Raw genomic sequence first — 22,621 nt, 5'->3', positions numbered from 1 at the left:
TTTAAGATCTAGGGGAGAATATATTACACTCAAATCAGTCAAAGCTTTCTTCAGATTCAAGCCTTAAAACATGCATCACTATGTTTGTGCTGCGCCCCTTTTGTTTGTCTAAAACTACTCAATTAGTTTTCTTTTGTTTTGTGAAAACTGTTTTATTGATTTACTCACAAACTAAAAATTAGCTTTAGAAAGGGGCACCTTATATGAACTTAACATGTGATTGAAATTCTTAAGTATCCCATTAAGTATTGGAAGTCTGTTGATTATCTATTTGTATTACAAATTGCCCAACCATAATGGTCTAACTCTGATTTTTTAATCATTATAACCATGCTAACACACTGGAGTTTGCATGCAATTCATCGAGAACCATGCAAATGAGTTTTCTGCCTTCTTTCTGATTTCCATGCATATTAATATGTTGCCCAAGCTTCTGTTCGATCAGAGCGAATGAAGGCACATTCTTTGCTGCAGGACGATTCACTTCTCGGTTTCAGCACGACTGGTTTCCGAGATATAATCCCTCATAAGCCTCGTGTTAGACTCAGTGACCATCTACAATACGATAAGGTCAGAAACAGTCCCATGCATTATACAAGAAGTTGAATAAATTTAGCAGGAACACATTCTAAACACACGCAAAGTTATTGAATTACAAACCTTAAAAGCCAGGCTTTTCAAATTGTCCCATTCAAAATCATTTTGGCAGTATGATGATCGTACCTATACATAATAATGCAACATAGTACAAAATCAGAGCTTGATTAATAACTAATAAGTGATGCAAAAGCAAAAAAAAAAAAAAAAAACTCTAAATCATCCATTTACCTCCATTATGCGTAGGGCTATTCAAGTGTGCACATGCCAGATCCACACGAGTTCACAAGATTTCGTTCATTCAATTCAATCACCATATAAAATTGTGTTAAGTTAGATAATAGACAGTTTACTGTTAAGGATTGGGAAGCTTGATGGCTGTCCTTACCTAAGTTCTTATGTCTTGATGATTCTCTGAACATGGTGGCGCAGAATTTGTCACCATCATTCAACGGATGTCTACCCACGAATTCCATTAGCTCTTCATATGCTTCTGGATTATAGCTCTGCCCATAGAAAATAATTATTACAAATGATATTGTTAATAGAATTGTGTTATTTGAACATAAAAAACTTGACATTTTTCACTAGTTTTTTTTAGTCAAGACAGTTTAAATAAGTGATTAATTAAGATGTGTAAATATTTTTTTACTTAACATTTGGTAGATAGTTAATAGATATACGAAATGTCAAAACTTATCAATCATCCACATAATTTCATTAATAACGGAATTGAAAGTGATTGACCATAACTTTTAAGTGTTCAAATCCACAAAAAATTGAAAACCTAATAAGTATATGGTTAACCATGTTTAAATTAGTGGTTAATAAGTTGATTTGATAAATCAATGAGTTGTGACACATAGTAAGTTCTTTGATAAAAGATTAAGTCAGCTATTTAGATTGTCTACGTAGGTCACTGTGTGTGTCATGTGACGTCATAACGTTTTATAATATATTATTACTATATAAGCTCGAAATTTCACATTAACAGTAATTAGAATATATAAAAGCAAGAACATAAACAAAAACAACAAAGCCAAATAAAGTGGGGGAGTGAGGAACCTCAAGTTGAGCAGCAACAATTTTAACTGCAATGTAGGTGAAGAAATTATGAAGGTTTTTGGCAGCCTTTGCTTCAGGTGATGCTTCTCCAAATCCTGCATCCAAGATAACAGTACTGATACTATTATTGATAATCTCATATATAATGAAATATCACAAATCACAACAACCTAGTACAAAATTGAAGTTGTAAACAAACCAGGTACAAACATCTTGTTGCAGTGTAATCTTGTGGGTAATTGAGAACTCCTTCGCTTGCCAGCTGGCCAAAAAGGATAATTTTTGTTGGTGTTGGGTATTGTAGGGTAGATATAATAAGGAAGCTGAGAAAGTGCTAGAGCTGAAGAGGATTCCATAGTTAACAAAGAATACTGTTTGTGTAGTGAAGTGAAGAAAGACTTTTGGTTTTGTGGAGGAACAAGTTAAGGAGTGATATTTGGCAGAAAATAAAAGGGTGGATTATGTTCTCCACAAATTGAAAAATATCTATATGATTCAATCCACGTAGACAAATATATTTGTTGAGCTTATGTGGAAAATGTGGGGACTTTTACATCCTAGGTGGAATCCATTATTTTAACCTCCTTATAATCGTGTGTCATGGAGACTAATAATGAGTTGAAATTATCTCAATTTCACAAATTAAATAGAAAACTCTATTTAGAGAGAAAATGATATAAGATAATTAAAAAAAAAATTAAATGGTAAAATAAATTGATACACTATAATTCTTTTGTGTCATTTTTTTAAAATAAAATTTTAGTTTCGTTTAAAAAATTGAAATGATCTCAATTCTTTGTTGTATTTTTTATTTTATTTTTTCTTTATATATTCTTAATTATACATTATTAGAGGTGTTCATTAGTTGAGGTGGATTAATTTTGGCTAAATCCATTATTCATATATATCAATTTTATTGGAGTTGAGTTGAGTTTTTAACTTGTGATTTTTACATTAAGTCCGAACTAAACCAACTCAATTAAAAACGAGTTCGGTTAGGGTTTGCGGGTTATAAATTTATTTTAATTTTTAAAAATGTAATTAAATTTAATTACGTAAATATATCAAAAAGTATAAAATTTTATTACAACATATAATTAAATACTTAAAATATATCCACAAACACAACACTTAATTAATTAATTAATTAAATTAACAATAAATCTTCAAATAAAATTCAATAACTAAATTATAACTATACATCAATAATAGAAAAAAGATTTAAATATGTCTTTAATTACTCCCTACAAATATACTACTTTTTAATTTTAGTCATCGTAAGTTTTTTTGTTTGAATTTAGTCCATGTAAAATTAGAGACAATTGATTTTGGTCCCTAACATCAAATAAAATGTTACAAAAAAAAAGGTTGACAAACCGTCGTGGAATGGAAGAAGACAGATTTTCCAAAAACTCCTAAATTCCACTTTTAATTTCTATTCATATTTTTTTATATATAAAATAACATTAATTATTAAATGATAAATAATAAATTTAGTAATTAATAATATAAAATATTTTTATTTTTAATATATCATAAAATATTATGTGTGGGTGTATTTATAGAGCCACTTGTTCCGACGCTTTTTTTATTTTATTTTGATTTTGACGTTAGAGACCAAAGACGTATCTGGTTTTACAGGGACTAAATCCAAACAAAAAAACTTACGGAGATCAAAGACATATTTAAACTCAAAAAAAAAAATGCATGTGTCATATTAATAAGTTGAGTTTGTGGGTGAGTAGATTCAAAATGTCAAATTCACTATTCAAACCAAATATTTTTAAATTTAAATGAATTGGTTGAAACTAAACCTGAACTTAATTAAAATATAAATTGAGTTGATTTGAATAACATAATTCACATATTTACCTTTTTTTATAATCATTCCATTACACTGCCCAACCTTACCCTTACTAGACATTTGGAATAAAATAGAGCTGGTATTATACTCAACACAAGTCAAGAACATAAGGCACACCAAACATTATACATTTAAATAAAATAAATTTTAAATATTTTTATTAAATATTTAGAAAAAAATAGTTTTAAATATTTTAATATATAAATAAAATAAAATTAATTTTAATATCTTAATATATAAATAGAATTAATTACAATAATAAATACATCAAAAATATTTTAAATAACTCACATAGACCATCTAAGTGACATATATAAACGAAAGTAATACATCATAAAAAAACAGTGGAGATCAAAATAATTCCAAAAACTAGTTAATAGGGAGACCAATAAACTAATTTTATAAATGAGAAAATTAACAATTTATTTTAGATAAAATAAAAAATTAAAGATACATATTTAAACCTTTTTTATACTAAAGATCGACAAGTAGTATTTATTGTACCATCTATTTATAAAATGAGATTTTTGATCGCCTACATTAGAAAGTGACATAATTCATGATTTACTTCTATTTCACATTAATTTCAACAAAAAAAAAAAATCGGTACAAAAATTTCAACCTTTTTAAGTCTTTAAAATCCGAGATTCGCCCATTTGGAGTCACTCTCATACTCTTTTTCAGGTGAAGCTTGGTAGTCACATTCTCTACGCAATGACTCCAAAGAAATACTAAAAAAACAATAATACCGCTAATGACAACAACAAGAAGCATAGAGAAGAATAATTCAACTCAATACAACCAACTAATTATAGAACTAACTAATTATAATTATAATTATAATCTACATATAAAAAATATAAAACCAACCCAAACTCCAAAGCCTATTCTCACATGACATGACATCCTTATATATGCAAATGACCTCTAATTAATAATAACCTCATTTCATTATTAATCCAACCCTTTTCTTACAAAATGATCACCACATATAAAATTTTCTTAATTTCCCTTCTCTTTGTAATTCCAAGCGAAGGAAAATGTTTATCTGGCTGCAACCTTGCACTAGCATCCTATTACATATACGAAGGAACAAATCTAACTTACATTAGCAAACTTTTTAATCAACAATACTCCGAAATTCTAAAATACAACCCAAGTGTAAATAGCCCCGATAGTATCCAAAGCCAAACAAGAATCAACGTGCCTTTCACGTGCGATTGTCTCAACGGTGTTTTCTTAGGACACACTTTTTCTTACATAGCAAATCACGGTGACACATACAACGCAATTGCAAAAGTTTATTATTCGAATCTTACTACTGAGGATTGGGTGACCAAAGTCAATAGTTGGATACCAACGAATTTACCCGACAGTGCTGAGATTAATGTTACGGTTAATTGTTCTTGTGGAGATAGACACGTGTCCAAGGATTATGGCTTGTTTTTAACGTATCCACTTCTTCCCGGTGATAACTTGAAAGGGATTGCGGCGGATTATAGTGTTCCGGTGGAGGTGCTGCGGAGGTATAACCCTGCTTCAGATTTTAGTGCTGGATATGGACTTGTTTTTGTGCCGGCTAAAGGTTAGTTTAGTAACTCCAATTTCTATTTTCTCATTACTAAAATATTTATTTATACTTTTTTTTTATAAAAAAATTACCTCATATCTAAAGAAATATAAACGAAAATAAAAATGTTTAATGGATAACCACTTTTTTTTGTTAATATGCAACACTATGATTAATTCAACTTAATAAATAAAATTGATTTAAATTACATTAAAAATTATAGTAAATAATATCATTGAATTAATCATATTTTTTTATTGTAATTTGAATTAACTATTTACTTAATTGAACTAATTATAATTTTGTACATTACTAATAATATTACACAAATGTAGAAAAAGTGAATGTTCAAGTAATAATAAAACAAAACTAATATAATTTTTTTTTTACGTATATATATTTGAAACCACGTATATCAACTTTACAAGTAAACTTTTTGTTTTTATTTTCATAGAGAACATTCAATTACATTATATTACTATCATGCTATGATCATGAATAAATGTTTCCGCCATAAAATTTGTAATATGAGTTAAATAGTAAATTAAAGTTAAATAATCAAAATGATATTTTTTAAAATTAAAGGAAAAACTTTTGAAGAAAAAAAGAAATTAAGGAACCACAAACTAATTAAGGATTTTAACTATATTAGAAGTCACATGATTTACAATTGAATGAAAGCATACAATTTTAAAAGTGCTATAAGTACACTTTTTTTAGTTATACTCTTTTTAACATGAAATTATATTGTTTTTGACAGTACCACTGAATTTCTTTTAATTATTTTAAAACTAATTACACTGTCTTTTTTGTTGACCAATTCACATCGTGTCTTTAAATTTTGACAAAATTAATGAAGTGGGGAAATATGGTTGGATGTGTGTGTGAATGGAACTTATTTAAAGCATCATTGTATAGTTCCTTTATTTTGACATACTCATTGTATGGTAACTGAAATCTAAATAATACATATAAAGTTGTGTGTGCATGCATATATATATGAAATCTAAAAATTGTTTGTTTTTATTATGATTTTTTTCGGTTTATATGATGTTGTCTTTCTTTTGTTTGTTCACCATGCTTACATATGCATGCCTAAAAATTGTTGTCGTTGAATATTTTATACCCGCCCGTTAGTGACATAATGTAAATTAAAAAAAGGATAAGTGTTTATATTTGATTAAGCTAGCTTAGTAACCAATTATTATCTTGTCTAACTAAAGAATACATATAATTTATTTACATTTTGTATTTTGATAACTTAGATATAAATTTGGACTAGATTCGTTAATGGCCAGTATCATAATTTATCTCGTCTGTAATTTGATATATAAGATATTCATATATTTTAAAGTTCTGCATCTAATTAGTATTGACATTCAATATGGTTATATAAATTAATATTCAATAGCAAGAGCCTAACCCACCTATTAATGTCTCCGTCTCATACACTTGTTGGATAGTGGATAGTGAAGTTTAGTAATGAAAAATAATGTACTATATAAAAAAGATTCAGCATATTCCGCCCATATATTTGGAAATATCAATCCTGACAGAAATATATAATAATGCAAAAGATCTTCAATATATTAAGGACAATAGGACAATTGGTATTTTTTTTTTAATAAAAAAATAGGCGAGTTTATTATTGAGATTAGAGGTGTTCGCAATATGCTTTGATTGGTTAGAGACAAACAAATTATCTAATCTAAAAATTAAAATATCTGCTCGAATGACATATTTAAATTCGATCTAAATAAATGCAATTTTATTTAGATTAATTTTCGCTTAATTCAAATTAAAATAATAAAAAATGATTTTAATAATAATATTATATAAAAAAAATTCATTATAATAACAAGTTTGTAGTATTTATGAAAAACATTGATTAATTATGTTTGAAATAGTAGTAAAAATATTAAACAACTAAATATTATTAATAAAAAATTAAAACTAATAAATAATGGATTTATGAACTTTGAAACTAGGATTATGAAAAGTCTCATTATTCAAAAAGTGGTTGACAACTTGAAAAATATATTTACGCATTTATCCACCTACAAAATTACAATATTTATAAGGAAATTCAAATTTAGATCATTATAAAATTTGAGTAAGTCTTTATGAATTGAATTAATCTATGTGGCCTTAATACGACATTTGTTCCTAATTATAAATATTATTTAAGAAAAAAATAGATCCTTAAACAACTTGAAAAATATATTTACGCATTTATCCACCAACACCGACAAAATCACAATATTGGTAACGAAATTTAAATTTAAATTATTGTAAAATTTGAGATATAAAATAAATTAAATTAGGTATAAAATAAAATTATGCACATATTACGTATGAAAACAAATAAACATAACAAATAAAATACTTAAATATATACATAATAAAAATTATTAAAATAAATTGTTCGGGGTACGGAATCTTAATCCTAAGAGACATGTATATGATCACAAATTAGGTATAGAAATGTAGGTTAAATTATCGAATTTGATAGAATGCTTGACATTTTTCATCCGTATTATATATTGATACATGTAAAAAATAATTGAAAGATAAAATAGTATATAGAAGAAAAAGTTTTTTTTTGTACAAATTAGATAAAGCTAAATAATGACTTAAAAGAAAATATTGTGACAATCATTTTATTTTTGCAACTAATAAAGAAAAAACGAGATATAAATTTGGCCTAATTAGTTTGCATTTTTTGGTGTTCATACTTTGAAATCATATTTTGCAGATGAAAATGGAAACTTTCCACCACTGCATTTGGGGTAAGTTGTAATTTAAAAACCTAATTACATACTATGTTGTCCAATTTGATTTGTGTCTCGACATTTACTCCTCAAAATAATTATCTTTGAAGATGACTAACTCCAACTTCTATGTCTGTTTTTTCAACCCTTTTGCAGGTCATCAGGTGATTGCAGAATTTCATAAATGTTTATATATATAAGTGAAAACGTGACATGACAAATCAATAATCATGGTGAGTTATAATGCTATGAGATGCTGACATTGTAATGCCAATTAATTTTGAATAGGAATATCAAAAGGAGCCATTGTTGGCATAGTTTTTGGAGGAGCTGTTGGAATCTTAGTTTTGGCACTCATTCTATATATTGTGTTCTATAGAAGAAAGAAAGTGGCTGAAGTAACCCTTCTACCAGTCCCAGGAGCATTTGAAGATCAATCTAGTCAACTCCAACATGGTATACTATATATATCATTCTGTTTTAATTAGTCAGTATGTTGATTAGCTGCAATCTGTTCTTAACCATGCTTCTATGCATAGTAGACAAGGAAAAACAAGATATAGGATGCATTTAGGTTAATCAAGTTTTTATTGAAGAAATACTTACTCTATAAGTATATAAATGAAAGAGAGAAAGTGGATAATCTATTTTCATACAAATTGTTAGCTGCCCTTTTAGAGAGCTTATTGAAATAATTAGGAGGAGAGATGTGTCTTTTCAATGTGGGAAACTAAACACTATTGGACTTCGTACGTGACTAATTTGAATGGCAACTTGAATAGATAGGTTATGACACTATAAGATTTTACACTTAACTTCATTTTTACTAATCTGATTTGTAAGATGAGAGATGTCTCTCTTTATAAATTCTTTCGAGACCTTAACCCTTTTCAATGTGAGACTTGAAATTTTCCCGATTGAGTGACATTTAATTACTAATTACTTGTAATAATTTCTAGTTTAAAATTGTAGATTAAGTTTTTCTTAGAATTTGGGTTAGACCTAATTCAACCCTACAAAACCGATTCGTAAGGTGAGGATTGCCCCCACTTATAAACACATTGTCAGATTTTATCTCATCCAATATCCACGGGACTTATGTCATCCATGGAAGGAGAAGAAAAGAAATCTAAAGGTGTATATTGATTTAAGTAAAATGATAAAAATGGTCAAAGTTGAGTAAAAGGTTAAATCAAATCTTTTATATAAGCTAACCTATCAATAACAAACTAACTTCTGATCTATAACTAGCTATATGTTTAATAGTTTTCATATAAAATGTGAAACCATATGAGTGTTATTTGTTCTATTGATTTAGGTTGTGGAAGTAGCATAGATAAGGCATCAGATTCTACAACAGTTGCTTCTCCAAGGTTGACAGGTATTACAGTGGACAAGTCAGTAGAGTTCTCATATGAAGAGTTAGCCAAAGCTACTGATGGATTTAGCATGGCTAATATAATTGGTCGAGGTGGCTTTGGATCTGTATACTATGCTGAGCTTCGAAATGAGGTTTGTCATTTTGTTTATATAATAATCTCTTTTGAAATGGACAGAAATAACAAAATGTGTTTTATCACCAAACTAGAGTAGTTATTTCCAATTATAAGATTAATCTAGAAATAAACTATATCTAAATTCTTTTTTTCGTGTCCTATGACTTCACTTTTTGTTTGAGATAAAATTCTGATCAGTGATAAGAAACCCAATTATTCATGCAAGCAGCATATGCACATATTTAACTACATCATAAGGCTATCGATCTTATATGAAGACAAGAATAAATTTGAAGTGAACATTCCTTTTGTTCTCTAAATTTGTGATGTGTTGTCAAGATAGTCCTTAAACGTATCAAATTATAAAACATCTTCGAATATGTCTTTTGTTAGTAATTTTAAGGATCAAACTGATTAACGAAAAACATATTAAATGACTAAAATAACTAACGAAAGAAGATTAAATTGAGTAACAAAAGAGACATGCATAAATATTTTTGTAATTTTGATATATTCATGAATTATAAGGGACCGGTGTTCAGACATTCAAGAATCAAATTGACTGTTTCCTCAATAAATTTGTGCTAACATTTTGGAGCTTTAGTTGACTGCTATTTACATACCATTGTCCTGCAAACATAATATTTGCTATATTTAAGCTTGAAATTTTACTTAACTCTTGTATATATAGGATCCAATACAATACCATCTAAGTCTAATCATAGCAAAATCTAAGATAGATCTCTTGCAAGAAATGGAAATTCAATTTGTTACCAGCGCTTGACTTTTTCCATTTTCAATTTCTTTTTGTAGAAAGCTGCAATAAAAAAGATGGATATGCAAGCATCAAAAGAGTTCTTAGCTGAACTAAAGGTTCTGACACACGTTCATCACTTGAACTTGGTATGACATTTTCCCAACCCTGATATTATTCAAAATTTGGTAAAACTTTTTTACACAAATTAAACTCTTCAAAATATATAGTCACTTTTTTTCCAAAATCATAATTCCTTGCATATACATTTTATGCAGGTGCGGCTAATAGGATATTGTGTTGAAGGATCCTTATTTTTGGTTTATGAGTACATTGAAAATGGCAACTTAAGTCAACATTTGCGTGGCTCAGGTTAACAATAATAATAATAACTTGCACTTAGAATGATGTTTGCAACATGTCAATGATGATAATTAAGACTCATAACATATTTACAATTTATAGGGAAGGATCCATTATCATGGCCAGCTAGAGTTCAAATTGCCTTAGACTCAGCAAGAGGACTTGAATACATTCACGAGCATACAGTTCCTGTCTACATTCATAGAGATGTTAAATCAGCAAACATTTTGATAGATAAAAACTTTCGTGGAAAGGTTTGCCAAATGCATTTCAAGATTTGCTTTTATCCTAAAAAGTTTAGTTCTGCTAAATCTAACTTTTTTTTTCTTCACAGGTTGCAGATTTTGGTCTTACAAAATTGACTGAATATGGTAGTTCGTCGTTACAAACGCGCCTTGTGGGAACATTTGGCTATATGCCCCCTGAGTAAGAAACTTTCAAGTTGTTTTTGTAGGGTTAAGTCATATCTAAAAATCTAAGATTTCATTTTTTCTAATAGTAACTATAAATGTTACTATATTTTTTTCGGTTCATATTTCAATTGTTAATTAATTGGGTATGCAACAATACTTTTGACCATTTTGTCAAAAATTTATTTTGATCATTTTGACCAAGTGCAGCAATATTTTTGTGTAGATATGCACAGTATGGTGAAGTTTCTCCAAAAATAGATGTATATGCTTTTGGAGTTGTTCTGTTTGAGCTTATATCTGGCAAGGATGCTATTGTCAAGACAAAGGAGCCTGAGAATGAATCAAAAGGACTAGTTGCACTGGTTGTTATTCCTGACCTTTCTTATATATAGTTGTAAACTCACATGATCACATAGTACTTCTCTACTCAATTTTAGCTTGCTTGATGAAATGCAGTTTGAAGAAGTTTTTGGTCTTTCAGAACCAAAAGAAGATCTTGGTAAACTTGTTGACCCTAGGCTTGGTGAAAATTACCCTCTTGACTCAGTATTTAAGGTGCTTCTTACTTCCTTGTCTTATCTCATTTAAATACAAAGCTATAAAGAGGTCTAGTGAATCAAATGGCTGAGTTCATACTGAATATTTTGAATTCCCTCCACTTCTTATTGTTTTGTTCACAAAGAATAAGAAAAACAATAACTAACTTAATCATTTTACAAACTTTACTAATTCATCTTTATTTATTAGTACTATATCATTGCCATAAATGTTGGAGTATAATTGTGTAATGGACATAATATTTATTTGATACAAAACTAGAATAAAAAAAATAATGTTACCAAGAGTTTAATGAGGAATCTATTGTCGTGTAAAATAGTTTTTCACCAACATCCAACAAGGACTCATCATATTTTTAGATATTAACCGGAATTTAATAATAGCTACGAAATATTGAATTTTCACTAGATATCAATGTCAAATACTAGATTCTAATTGGATATCAGTGTAAAATTAGTTTATACCGACGCTACAAGTCCAATTTTTTTGACCAAAAACATCACTTAATATGACTTTTTTTATACTGTTAAAACATTCATTAATATAAAAAGCAAAGAGTGTATATATATATATATATATATAACTAATAATCTGTTGAACTTGCAGATGTCACAGCTTGCCAAAGCTTGTACACATGAAAATCCTCAACTTAGGCCAAGCATGAGATCAATAGTAGTTGCCTTAATGACACTTTCATCTGCAGCTGAGGATTGGGATGTTGGCTCCTTCTATGAAAACCAAGCATTAGTGCATCTAATGTCAGGAAGATAACTAGCTTGTAGGGTGAATGATTGAGTGAGTCATATGTGAACATAGAATCCCAATTTTCTGAGCTCTAGAACTCATGAATCTTTCATGTTTCAACTGTGAATTTTGTAAATAAAAACAATCGTACCGAAAAAAAGATAAATGACTTATTTAAACTCTAACTTCAGTTAAAGTAATCTTGGCATAATTTTGCACATTTATAACAAAAACCCTCATAAAGAGAATCATGTTTTACTAATCAATTGGGTTTGTCATTTTTTTTGACCCTTGATAATTCTCCTCCAAATGTCACATTTATTCTAAGATATCTAGGATTATTAATAGTTGTTTTAGATTCTTAAAAAAGGATGAAAACTCCCCTTGAAGATGATCATTATTATTATTATTCAAATGCAACCATACCAAAGTGGAAAGATGTTATTACTCAAATGTACAAGGAGTTTATTATGCACAATAAATTTAGAATGGAATCATTTATAAAATTAAGATGGGGTAATCTATGAGTAATATTTTGGGGGAAGTGATCGAGTGATATGTTATTTGTCGGTGGCGGCTCGTGAACCAAAATATTCGGGTGGCCAAATTTTTAAAATTTTAATGGAAGAATAAGAAATATAATATTGTGTATAAAAATTTTAAATTGTAAATTTACAAAAATATATTGGAGAGAGACAGTAAATTAAATTTTAGTTGACATTTTTAATAATTAAAAGTTAATTGGAATTTAGGTTATAAAATTTATTTTATTTTATAATTATAGTAGTTGTTTTTGTAATTTTTTCATAAATTATTCCCTGCAGTTTATTTATAATAGACATCTGGATTATAATTTAGTCTACAAAAAAATTGGGTCTATTCTAATATTAATAATTGGGCCTAATAAAAAAGTGCAATTTTAATAATTAAAAAAATTGGTAAAATTAATTTTCGTAATATACATATGCCAATCTACATGATCCAATGAGGAGTACCAATCATTATCTATATGATGCATGTCATTTAATTAGATTAATTCATGTAACAAGAAAAAAATACAAATATAATATGTTGTCTTCACATATTAAACATATATCTAGACAATATAATCCAACAATTCTAATTCAACTCATAAAATGCATACACCGTTTATAGAACCAAAATTAAAGCACTTTACTCCATAATATCTAATTAGTATATCTATTAACATGTGTCATATCAGATCTAGTTAGAATTTATCACTGCATTAACATATATCAAACCACACAAATTACAATAACAATTATATCGTCGCAATTAATAATTATTTTAGATATTATTTTCTTATAAATTTTAACTACTTTTATGTATTTAATCAAATTCATATTTAAAAAGTTTATCAAGTTATATATATGTAAATTCATGTAGATCTGTCAACTCGATTGCACAGTATTAAGGATAGACCCTAATTTAATCTATATTAATTTTTATTTAACAAGTCACATTTTTGTAAACAAAATAGAAGAAAGATAAGAGAAGTATTAAAGAGAATTTTGGTGTGAGATCCATGTCAGATTTACATTAAATAGTAAATGAGGAAATATTCTCTTAGAAAACATGTCTTCCAAATTTTTGAGAAACACGTCTAATTAAGTTGACCAAAACTGTGAAGAAATTCTTGTGATAGCTTAATTGTACTGTTCAAGTTAACCAGAATCACTGCAAGACAAATGTTAGTTGTTCTTTTGTTTTGTGAAAGTCAGTTCAACTTATATGAATGCTAAAAACAGATTTTAATAGGAGGCATTGTAAAGTCTACAGTAGTATTTTAGTAAGATTACAAAAATTTACAAGATCTTATTAAAATCTCATATTAAATGATTTTAATATGAGATTGCTTTTACACTTTTGACTATAAAATTATTTATTAAAATAATATGATTGATTTTGTATGATATTTCTTTTTTAACTGATATATAACTAATGTTTTTAACATTTGTTGAAACGATATTAATTTTAGATAAAAGATTTTATTTATTTTAATTCAAATTTTTTTATAATAAATCAATGTTACTAAGTGAAAATAATAATTTTAGAGGCATAAAATAATTATCTTACTCACCTTATCCTTGTACCATCTATATTTCATTTAGAGACTTCTATACCATATTAATTTACTTCTTAATAAATAATTAAAGGAAATTATTTTTAATTTTTCTTTTTCGTATAAAAAAGTAAAGGAGCTTTAGAAACAAAGTGACATTAAAATTAAAGATAAATTTAAAAATAATATAGCTTTAAAAATAAAATTGAAATTATTTGGTAATATTACCAAATAATATAGCTTTACACATGCTAAAAGTTATTTGGTAAAATATTTTTGTAAAACATCAAATTTAGCATGTGTAAACTACTTTTTCACATGCATCTAATTTTTATTGTTTTTGTAGGTTATCCCATCGGTCCTCATAAAAATAAATTCAAATAATCTAAATTTCAATCAAATGATAATTAAAATCCAACTAATAATTATTTTTATTAAAATTTAAATTTAAATTTATTCTAAATAATATGTATTAACAATCTAAGTTCTATCACTTAATTAATTCCCACTATTTTAATAAATAGTAATATTTGTTTTTAAAATATCTCAACAAACATGGTGAAATATAATTAGAAGTATGCGTAAATTCTTTTTATATGGACATTGCATACCAATTTAGTTCAAATTTTAATGGTTAAAAAATATTCATAAATTAGCATTAATAAAGTTAGTTAAATATTTTACAAATGCAAAATCATTTAAAGATAATTTAATAATATCATAAGTGGTATTAAAATAATTTATGTTTTTTTGACTCAATTAAATAATTTATGATTTAACTATATTATAGTCTATTAAAATATGTTTATGACTCATCAAAATAGCCTCGGCACCAAGACCATGAGGCGGTCGCTGGTGGCTGACAATTGCAATTACGAAATCAGATGAGAAGCGAAAAAGTTCGGATAACGGCGTTGGTCACATATGAGGTAAAGATGGACGCCGTGTGAAAGCCGTCGACGACTGCGAGGAAAAGATGAAAAGGAGAACATTATAAAGTCAATTAAACAGAAAATTGAGATAAGGAAGAGATGAACTATGTGATTTTCTTTATATCTAAAATTGTAAATATTTTAATAAACTATAAAACCTAAAAAGGTTCTACTATAAATTATTTCATATTTCAGGTTTTTATGAAAAGAGATATATCATGTTTGTTATCAAGACATATGATTTGGTTTTTTATATTATTTACTTTAATGGAAAATCATTCCTTTAAATTATTCCTTTTCTTATCTTCACGCAAAAAAAGAAACAAAGTTACAAAAATCATATGGCAATTAATGAGGTCAAAAAGTAAAATAAAGCAAACAGAATTGTCCTTTTCTTCCGAATTGGCAAAAGGCATTAAATTTTTTGCTATTTGAATTGGATTTTTTAAAGTACAGGTTGTTATCCGTTTTATTTATTTTTATTTATGAAAAGTTATCCGTTTTTTCAATTCCATATCTTTTTACCTCTCTTTTGTTATCAATATAAATTAAATAATAAGCTATAACTCGTGTATATATTATTGAATTCTCCATTGCTATTTAATTGATATCACATACACGCCCACATTATTCTATTCTCAAAAGTTATCCTCCAATTTTAATTTCACACTCAACAAGCTGCGTGGGGTTTTTACGTTCACTATAATTTTCAGGTTGGTTTCTTGATTTTTCATCTTTTCGATTTCTCGTATCTTGTTTTATCGAACTTTGCTCGTTACGTTATCTTTTCATATGTCTACGCATGATTGTTGTTGAATTAAAATCTCTCATATATTGTTTGTGCTTTTTATTGTAACAATTTTTTTTAATCGAAACTTATTTCATACGGGAAATACTATTACTGTTCTGGCTTGATTAAATATAATTTTGATGACAAATAAATCATATTGAAAGAAAAAAATTAAGATCGTAATTTGGCCCCCTTGCAACCCTTGTAGCTCTTACACTTTCAATAGAAAACGTTTCTAACATCAGTACGTCATATTGAACACATTTAATTAATTAATTATTTCAATTTTTACTATATCGACGTGACTGTGTGGTTTTCAGTGTTAATGTTATTTGTGTCTCTTAGCTTGTAACGTACGTGTGTACTTATCAATCAAAATGTAGGGTTTTTCAAAAATATTAATAGATCAAAATGTAGGTTCCATTGTAATTTTTCTAAAATTTAACATTTCAATTAGGGTGGTTTCAAATTGTTTTAAAGCATAATAAGACCTTTAAAAAATTATATTATATAATAAATTAATATTTTAAAATTTTATATTTACATTTTATGTCTAGAATAAATACTTAATTCTCCATTACTGTGCGAGCATGTGATAGCGACGACATCTATGGGACACCACATCTATTTAAAATCTTAAATTTGATGATAGAGTTTTTAGAGTTTAGAATATAATTTTTAGATTCGAACATAACTCTAACAAAATTAAGACAATCTAATTATTATATTTGAAATTTTAATTTTAATATGTTTAAGTGGTATATTGGAGTTGACTTCTTTGTAGAATTAATTTAAATTTAAAGTTAAGGTTTATAATTTTAGATTCTAAAATATGATTTTATATTAATTTTTTGTTGTTAAATTTACTTTTACATAAATGTAATTAAACATCAAATATTTTACATTTAATTAAAATTAATTTTTATAATACACACCGCCCCACTTATTAATTTATATGTTCATGCACACTTTTCCATGTCATGCTCATGATTGTGGTAGTCATGCAACTTTGAATGAGTGATATATTCCTAATCTATGTAACAATATTAAGATTTCTGCAATTATTAATTTATTTTCATGTTGTTTCCACAACAATAAAGAAGATGAAGATTGTATTTGTAACAAAGGGAAAGTCAAATCAACGAACAGAGGATGAGTTGGAATTTTCAAGGAGCTTACATTCCACTGGAATTCCAATAACACAAAATCATAAATATGGTTATAAGAAACCAAAACCAAGAGAAGAAAATTACATTCTACCCTGTCTAGAGAAGAGTACTGAAAAAACCTCAAGAAATTCTGGAATTTCAAAGAAGAAAAGGGTTGAGAAATGTTGTAGAATTGATATTACAAATACAAAATCAAACAATAAAAGAATATTACAAGACAGTTTATTGAGTAACAGTTTTGTAGAAGAAGAAGATGATGAGGAAGTTGTTGTTTCAAAGACAAAGTCTAGAAGCAAAGCTAGAAAATTGGATCATATAATGGTTAGTGCATTTCTCAATACTTATTCCTTTTGTTATCATTTACTATGAAGTAATTATTGACGGAGACACGAACACCGGATACAACGTTAACATTGATATGTCGACACTAACACAAGTTGAACATCGAACACGTCTTCAATTAGAACTGTCCGTGCAATATATTACTTTATAACAGCTATTTTTTTAAAGCTTAAGCATTATACAATAGTTTAATAAATGCAACTTGTGTTAATTAACAGGATACTGAACAAAATTCCAGAACATGCCATCAATGCTTGAAGAAGGATAGGGTATCATTTGTACCTTGTATAAAATGTCAGAAAATGTACTGTTTAAGGTGCATTAATCAATGGTACGTTACATTATTACGTCTAAATTACCATTCAAAGGTTTATCTATTTGTTATATTGTTTATGAAATATCTTTGCAAACTCTAAGTATTTCTCATTTTTTGCAAATAGGTACCCCAATATGTCAATAGAAAATGTTGCACAGAAATGCCCCTTCTGCCGTAAGAATTGCAATTGCAACGTTTGCTTGTGTTCAAGAGGAATGATTAAGGTCTAATTTACTATATGGTGTCCCTTAATTTAGTTTCTCTCATGAAATGAAAGTGTTTCATATTAGAATTGTGAGTATACTTTTCAACTTATTTGTCTAATTTTTTGTTTTTTTGTTTGCATTCAGACATCTAACAAGAACATCAAAGATTTTGAAAAAGTTCATCACCTCCAGTATATGATTAACTTACTACTTCCATTTGTTCAAAAAATTTGTGATGAACAAAGTCATGAACAAGAGATTGAAGCTAAAATACAAGGTATTAAATTTCAGCTTTAGTTTGTTTTTATTCATATATATTTAATATATTAAATTTTGAACATATCACTGACAATAAGCTTTCATATCAGGAAAATCATGTTCTGAGATTGAGATACCACAAACTTCGTGTTATGATGATGAACGTATCTATTGGTATGGTAACTATTTTTATAAGATCTTTTATTTTATTTGGTGGTGCAAAATAGCGGCTATAACATAACCGAGTTTTAAACAAATCATTATTGTTCCGCAATAAGTTATTTAGTACAAATATTGTTTAGTAGTAGTTATATCAGCGCTATAGCACTATAACATAATATACTTCGAACAATCTGTTACTTTGTGTGATATGCGATTGACAAACACTAATTTTATCTTGTTTTTTGGGTGCAGTGACAATTGTGCTACTTCAATTATTGATCTTCATAGAAGCTGTCCCAAGTGTTCCTATGAATTATGTCTAAGTTGTTGCAAAGAAATCCGCAATGGAAGTATCATACCGCACTCAGAAATGAAGTTTCAATACGTGGATAGAGGTTATGATTACATGCATGGAGGTGATGGTGATCCTCTACAAGCAGTGTCTTGTGATTTTGATACTTCAGAGAGTAATGTTGTGATATTTACCAAATGGAATCCAAACAGTGATGGAAGTGTTGAATGTGCTCCAAAAGAATTTGGGGGCTGTGGTGGCGGCTGTGTGTTGGAGCTGAAACGCATGCTTCCAAAAGGGAAGATATCTGATTTGGTAAACAAAGCTAGCAATATGCTAAAACATTTTTGCAATAATGAACAAATGAAGGTTCATAAAGAAGAAGTGTCAAGTTCTATGATAAGAGCTGCTTTTAGAGATGGCAAGAATGATAATAATATATATTGTCCTGTTTCAAGTGACCTTGTTAAAGGAGGGTTGTTTGAGTTCCAAAAGCATTGGAGGAATGGTGAACCAATAATAGTACGTGATGTTCTTAAACAAGGGACAGGTTTGAGTTGGGAGCCAATGGTTACTTGGAGAGCATTGTGTGGAAATTTGGTTTCAGGTGTCAGCTCAAATTTTATGTCACAAGTTAAGGCCATTGATTGCTTGGCTAGTTGTGAGGTTTGTTTTCTTTGGCTCCTTTTGGTGCTTTAATACTACTAAATTTGATTCTATATATGACTATCATACAAAATAATTAAATTTGAATTATGTTGGTTTAAGGTTTGCATTAATTTTGTGCTGTTCAAAATACACTTTAGATAGTTTGTGACTTTTAAAAATGCACTTCTTAAAACATGAAAATTAGGTTGCGGAAGAAAGTAGCGTTCTATAGTGAGGACTAATTTCTTGAGGCAAAGATGTTTGGATTATATGAACAAAAATGGATCTTTTAATGCTACTATACAAAGATTGCACAAGATTGGACCTACCATTTGTATGTGGAGGCATAAAGCAATGGATTTAGCCTTATTTGGGCTGGTTTGCATTTGATTGATGTTGCATTTGTGGTCACACTCATGCACTAATAATGCATCTATAGTTTTGATATTTCTATTTGATGAAAGGTACAAATATATTCTTATTCAAGTTAAACTTATGATTGTATGGTAGCACTAGCACCACTTAATAAGTTTATTAATTTTCATTAGTAAAGCTTTTCTCTCTTATGCTTAGCATATCATCATGTAGCTTCAATTGCAAATTTATTCTTAATGTTGGAGTACTTTTGCTCTGTATGTTATGCATATATTATATACTAATACTAAAATTTGGTCCAATATATTAATCCTTTTAAACATTTGCAGGTAGAAATTAACACTCGCAAGTTCTTCCAAGGTTATAAGGAGGGAAGAACATATAGGAATTTCTGGCCAGAGATGCTCAAGCTAAAAGACTGGCCTCCTTCTGACAAGTTTGAAGATGTTCTGCCGCGCCATTGCGATGAAGTTATCCGTTGTTTGCCATTTCAAGAATATAGCGATCCTCGAGCCGGAATCCTCAACCTTGCTGCTAAGTTGCCACCCCATGTCATAAAGCCTGACTTAGGTCCAAAAACTTATATTGCTTATGGAATCAAAGAAGAACTTGGCAGAGGGGATTCTGTGACAAAACTTCACTGTGATATGGCAGATGCAGTAAGCTTTGTTACATTATTAACTACTAATATACTAACATTTGTCTATTGAAATAAAATAAAATTATAGTACTATTATACTAGTTCTGTAATTTCCTCTTTATATTTTTTTATAAGTATAAAATAGTACCACATTTACTTCATTGTTACTAATTTTATTTTTTTAATAATTTTCACAGGTGAATATTTTGACTCATACAACTGAGGTGATATTAACTGATGAACGACATTCTGTTATTAGAAAATTGAAAAAAGCACATAAGATCCAAGATGTGAAAGAGGGTCGTGCTCAATATAATAGAAAACAGATAGAAGACAAAGAAAAGTACCCTTTTGAGATCAATGGAGAGTTGTTCCCAAATGAAGTGCAAGCTATCTCAAAAGAAACAACAGAAACAGGTGGTGCTCTTTGGGACATATTCAGAAGAGAGGATACTGAAAAGTTAGAAGCATATTTAAGAAAACACTCCAAAGAATTTAGGCATATTTTTTGCTCTCCAGTTCAACAGGTATTATCACATTTTTTAGATAAACAATTTAATTAGTCATTTCTAACATAGACGCTTTATGTATAAACTATTTTTATAACAAAAGAAAAATAATAAAATTAAATTGTTTTCATATAAGATAAATATAAATTGTTTTTATAAGTTATTTTGAAATATGTTGGAAACAACTCTTACTCAAATAATTTTACAAGTACTTTTGCATAAACTCAAATAAGTCAATCCAAACATGTGATTAGTCTACATTTCTACTTATCTTTATTTATGCATAGTTGAGGCTCACAAATTAATTTCTTTGTTGGTCAAGGTTTTCCATCCAATTCATGACCAATGTTTTTATTTGACTTTGGAGCATAAGAAGAAGCTAAAGGAAGAGTTTGGTAAGTACATGAAATTTCAAACTACTAGCTCAATGCATCATGCAATTATATAGTTATTTACATGAATCTTAATTAATTGCAGGTGTAGAACCTTGGACATTTGAGCAGAAACTTGGTGAAGCAGTATTTATACCTGCTGGATGTCCACACCAAGTCAGAAATCTAAAGGTGAAACATCTCTTGTGTGACATAATGAATTGGTTATTAATTTGATTGTATCTATATTTATAACTCTCATATTATATTGTAAAATATTGCAGTCATGCACAAAAGTTGCCTTAGACTTTGTGTCACCAGAAAATGTGCATATGTGCATGTCTTTAACTGATGAGTTTCGTCGTCTTCCAAAGAATCACAAGGCAAGAGAAGACAAACTTGAGGTAATTTTTTTGTTACAATATTCCTATGGAGTATAGATATTTCTGATTGAAGGCATGTCGTGTTTGACATATGTCAGTATTACAACCAACATGTGTCAGACAATGATACTGACAATGTGATTACGTTCAATTAATTTATTTTCTCAAACTATTGTCCTGCGAGCGAAATGTTAGTCTATGTGACAATTTTGCCTTTTGTTTTTTGTTTAATTTATAGTTGATATGTTTTTGATGGAACAGATAAAGAAGATGATAGTCTATGCTGTTGACCAAGCTGTCCAAGAATTAAAAGCTTTCAATAGATGCTCTCCACTGGCTTGAATGCTGTTTATATAAAATGTGTAAAAAGTTACTACTGAATTGAAATTTTGATAACATTATTAATATAATTTTTAACCAACAAATTAAGTTTTTTCGTTGTGGAATTCTATAATCCGAGAAAATGTCGAGAATTTTGGGAAAAGAGCATTGACTTTATAACAATTATTGCCGGAAATAAATAAATATAAGAATGGCCAAAAGTGCCTTCAATTGCAATACCTCACATTACTCAATCTAGTTATGACAATCTACTTAATAAATTTAATTCTGATAATATTTACTACCATATGAGATTATAACATGTGAATCATTTTGTTACTATGTCATAGAAATATTAAATAATGTAACTCATTCCCTTGCAAAACACTATCCATAACTAGCTCCCATTTATTTTATCATGTCCATTTTAGAATGAAACTTTGATCCGATTAAAATAAGTCATGGAAAGCCCAAAAAAAAAAAAAAATCTGCTAGCTTGAGAGAAAATTCACGTGTCTATATAATTTCTTATCTATTTTATTTATCTATGTAAGCACGTCTCATGATAGTCTAAAAATTTATTTTCTCAAATGCTTTTTTTGGTTTTCATGTTTTACCTCAATCATAAT

At 28.2% G+C, this 22,621-nt stretch overlaps 3 protein-coding genes across 4 annotated transcripts; 2 read left to right on the top strand and 1 right to left on the bottom strand.

The window, feature by feature from the left end:
- Positions 1 to 199: 199 nt before the first annotated feature.
- LOC101511259 (chaperonin-like RBCX protein 1, chloroplastic) lies at positions 200 to 2,127 on the bottom strand. The gene is made up of 6 exons (XM_004486130.4): positions 1,862 to 2,127; positions 1,663 to 1,757; positions 986 to 1,103; positions 829 to 845; positions 661 to 723; positions 200 to 555 (listed from the first exon to the last, which is right to left on the bottom strand). Exons 1-6 carry the CDS (start codon positions 2,016 to 2,018, stop codon positions 481 to 483), a joined length of 525 nt encoding a protein of 174 aa, XP_004486187.1. The 5' UTR covers positions 2,019 to 2,127; the 3' UTR covers positions 200 to 480.
- Positions 2,128 to 4,423: 2,296 nt separating this feature from the next.
- LOC101510407 (chitin elicitor receptor kinase 1-like) lies at positions 4,424 to 12,406 on the top strand. The gene is given in 11 exon segments (XM_073368132.1): positions 4,424 to 5,111; positions 7,852 to 7,885; positions 8,121 to 8,323; positions 9,186 to 9,379; positions 10,177 to 10,266; positions 10,396 to 10,489; positions 10,583 to 10,734; positions 10,815 to 10,906; positions 11,117 to 11,255; positions 11,350 to 11,448; positions 12,058 to 12,406. Coding segments are annotated over 11 exon segments (1,869 nt in total). The 5' UTR covers positions 4,424 to 4,504; the 3' UTR covers positions 12,223 to 12,406.
- Positions 12,407 to 15,713: 3,307 nt separating this feature from the next.
- On the top strand, positions 15,714 to 22,202 carry LOC101504299 (lysine-specific demethylase JMJ29-like). 2 transcript variants are annotated; one of them, XM_027334742.2, is made up of 13 exons: positions 15,714 to 15,923; positions 17,104 to 17,490; positions 17,730 to 17,842; positions 17,952 to 18,051; positions 18,178 to 18,310; positions 18,402 to 18,465; positions 18,706 to 19,411; positions 20,098 to 20,427; positions 20,606 to 20,935; positions 21,240 to 21,312; positions 21,395 to 21,480; positions 21,573 to 21,692; positions 21,933 to 22,202. In XM_027334742.2, the coding sequence occupies exons 2-13, from the start codon at positions 17,104 to 17,106 to the stop codon at positions 22,011 to 22,013; spliced, it is 2,523 nt and encodes an 840-aa protein (XP_027190543.1). In that variant the 5' UTR covers positions 15,714 to 15,923; the 3' UTR covers positions 22,014 to 22,202. The 2 variants fall into 2 exon arrangements, with proteins under 2 accessions (XP_027190543.1, XP_004486316.1); XM_004486259.4 differs by having other exon boundaries at positions 17,101 to 17,490.
- The last annotated feature ends 419 nt before the right edge of the window (positions 22,203 to 22,621 follow it).

This window comes from Cicer arietinum, chromosome 1 (genome assembly GCF_000331145.2).
Source record: "Cicer arietinum cultivar CDC Frontier isolate Library 1 chromosome 1, Cicar.CDCFrontier_v2.0, whole genome shotgun sequence".
NCBI lineage: Eukaryota > Viridiplantae > Streptophyta > Magnoliopsida > Fabales > Fabaceae > Cicer > Cicer arietinum.
This window is presented reverse-complemented; position numbering and strand designations above follow the sequence as displayed.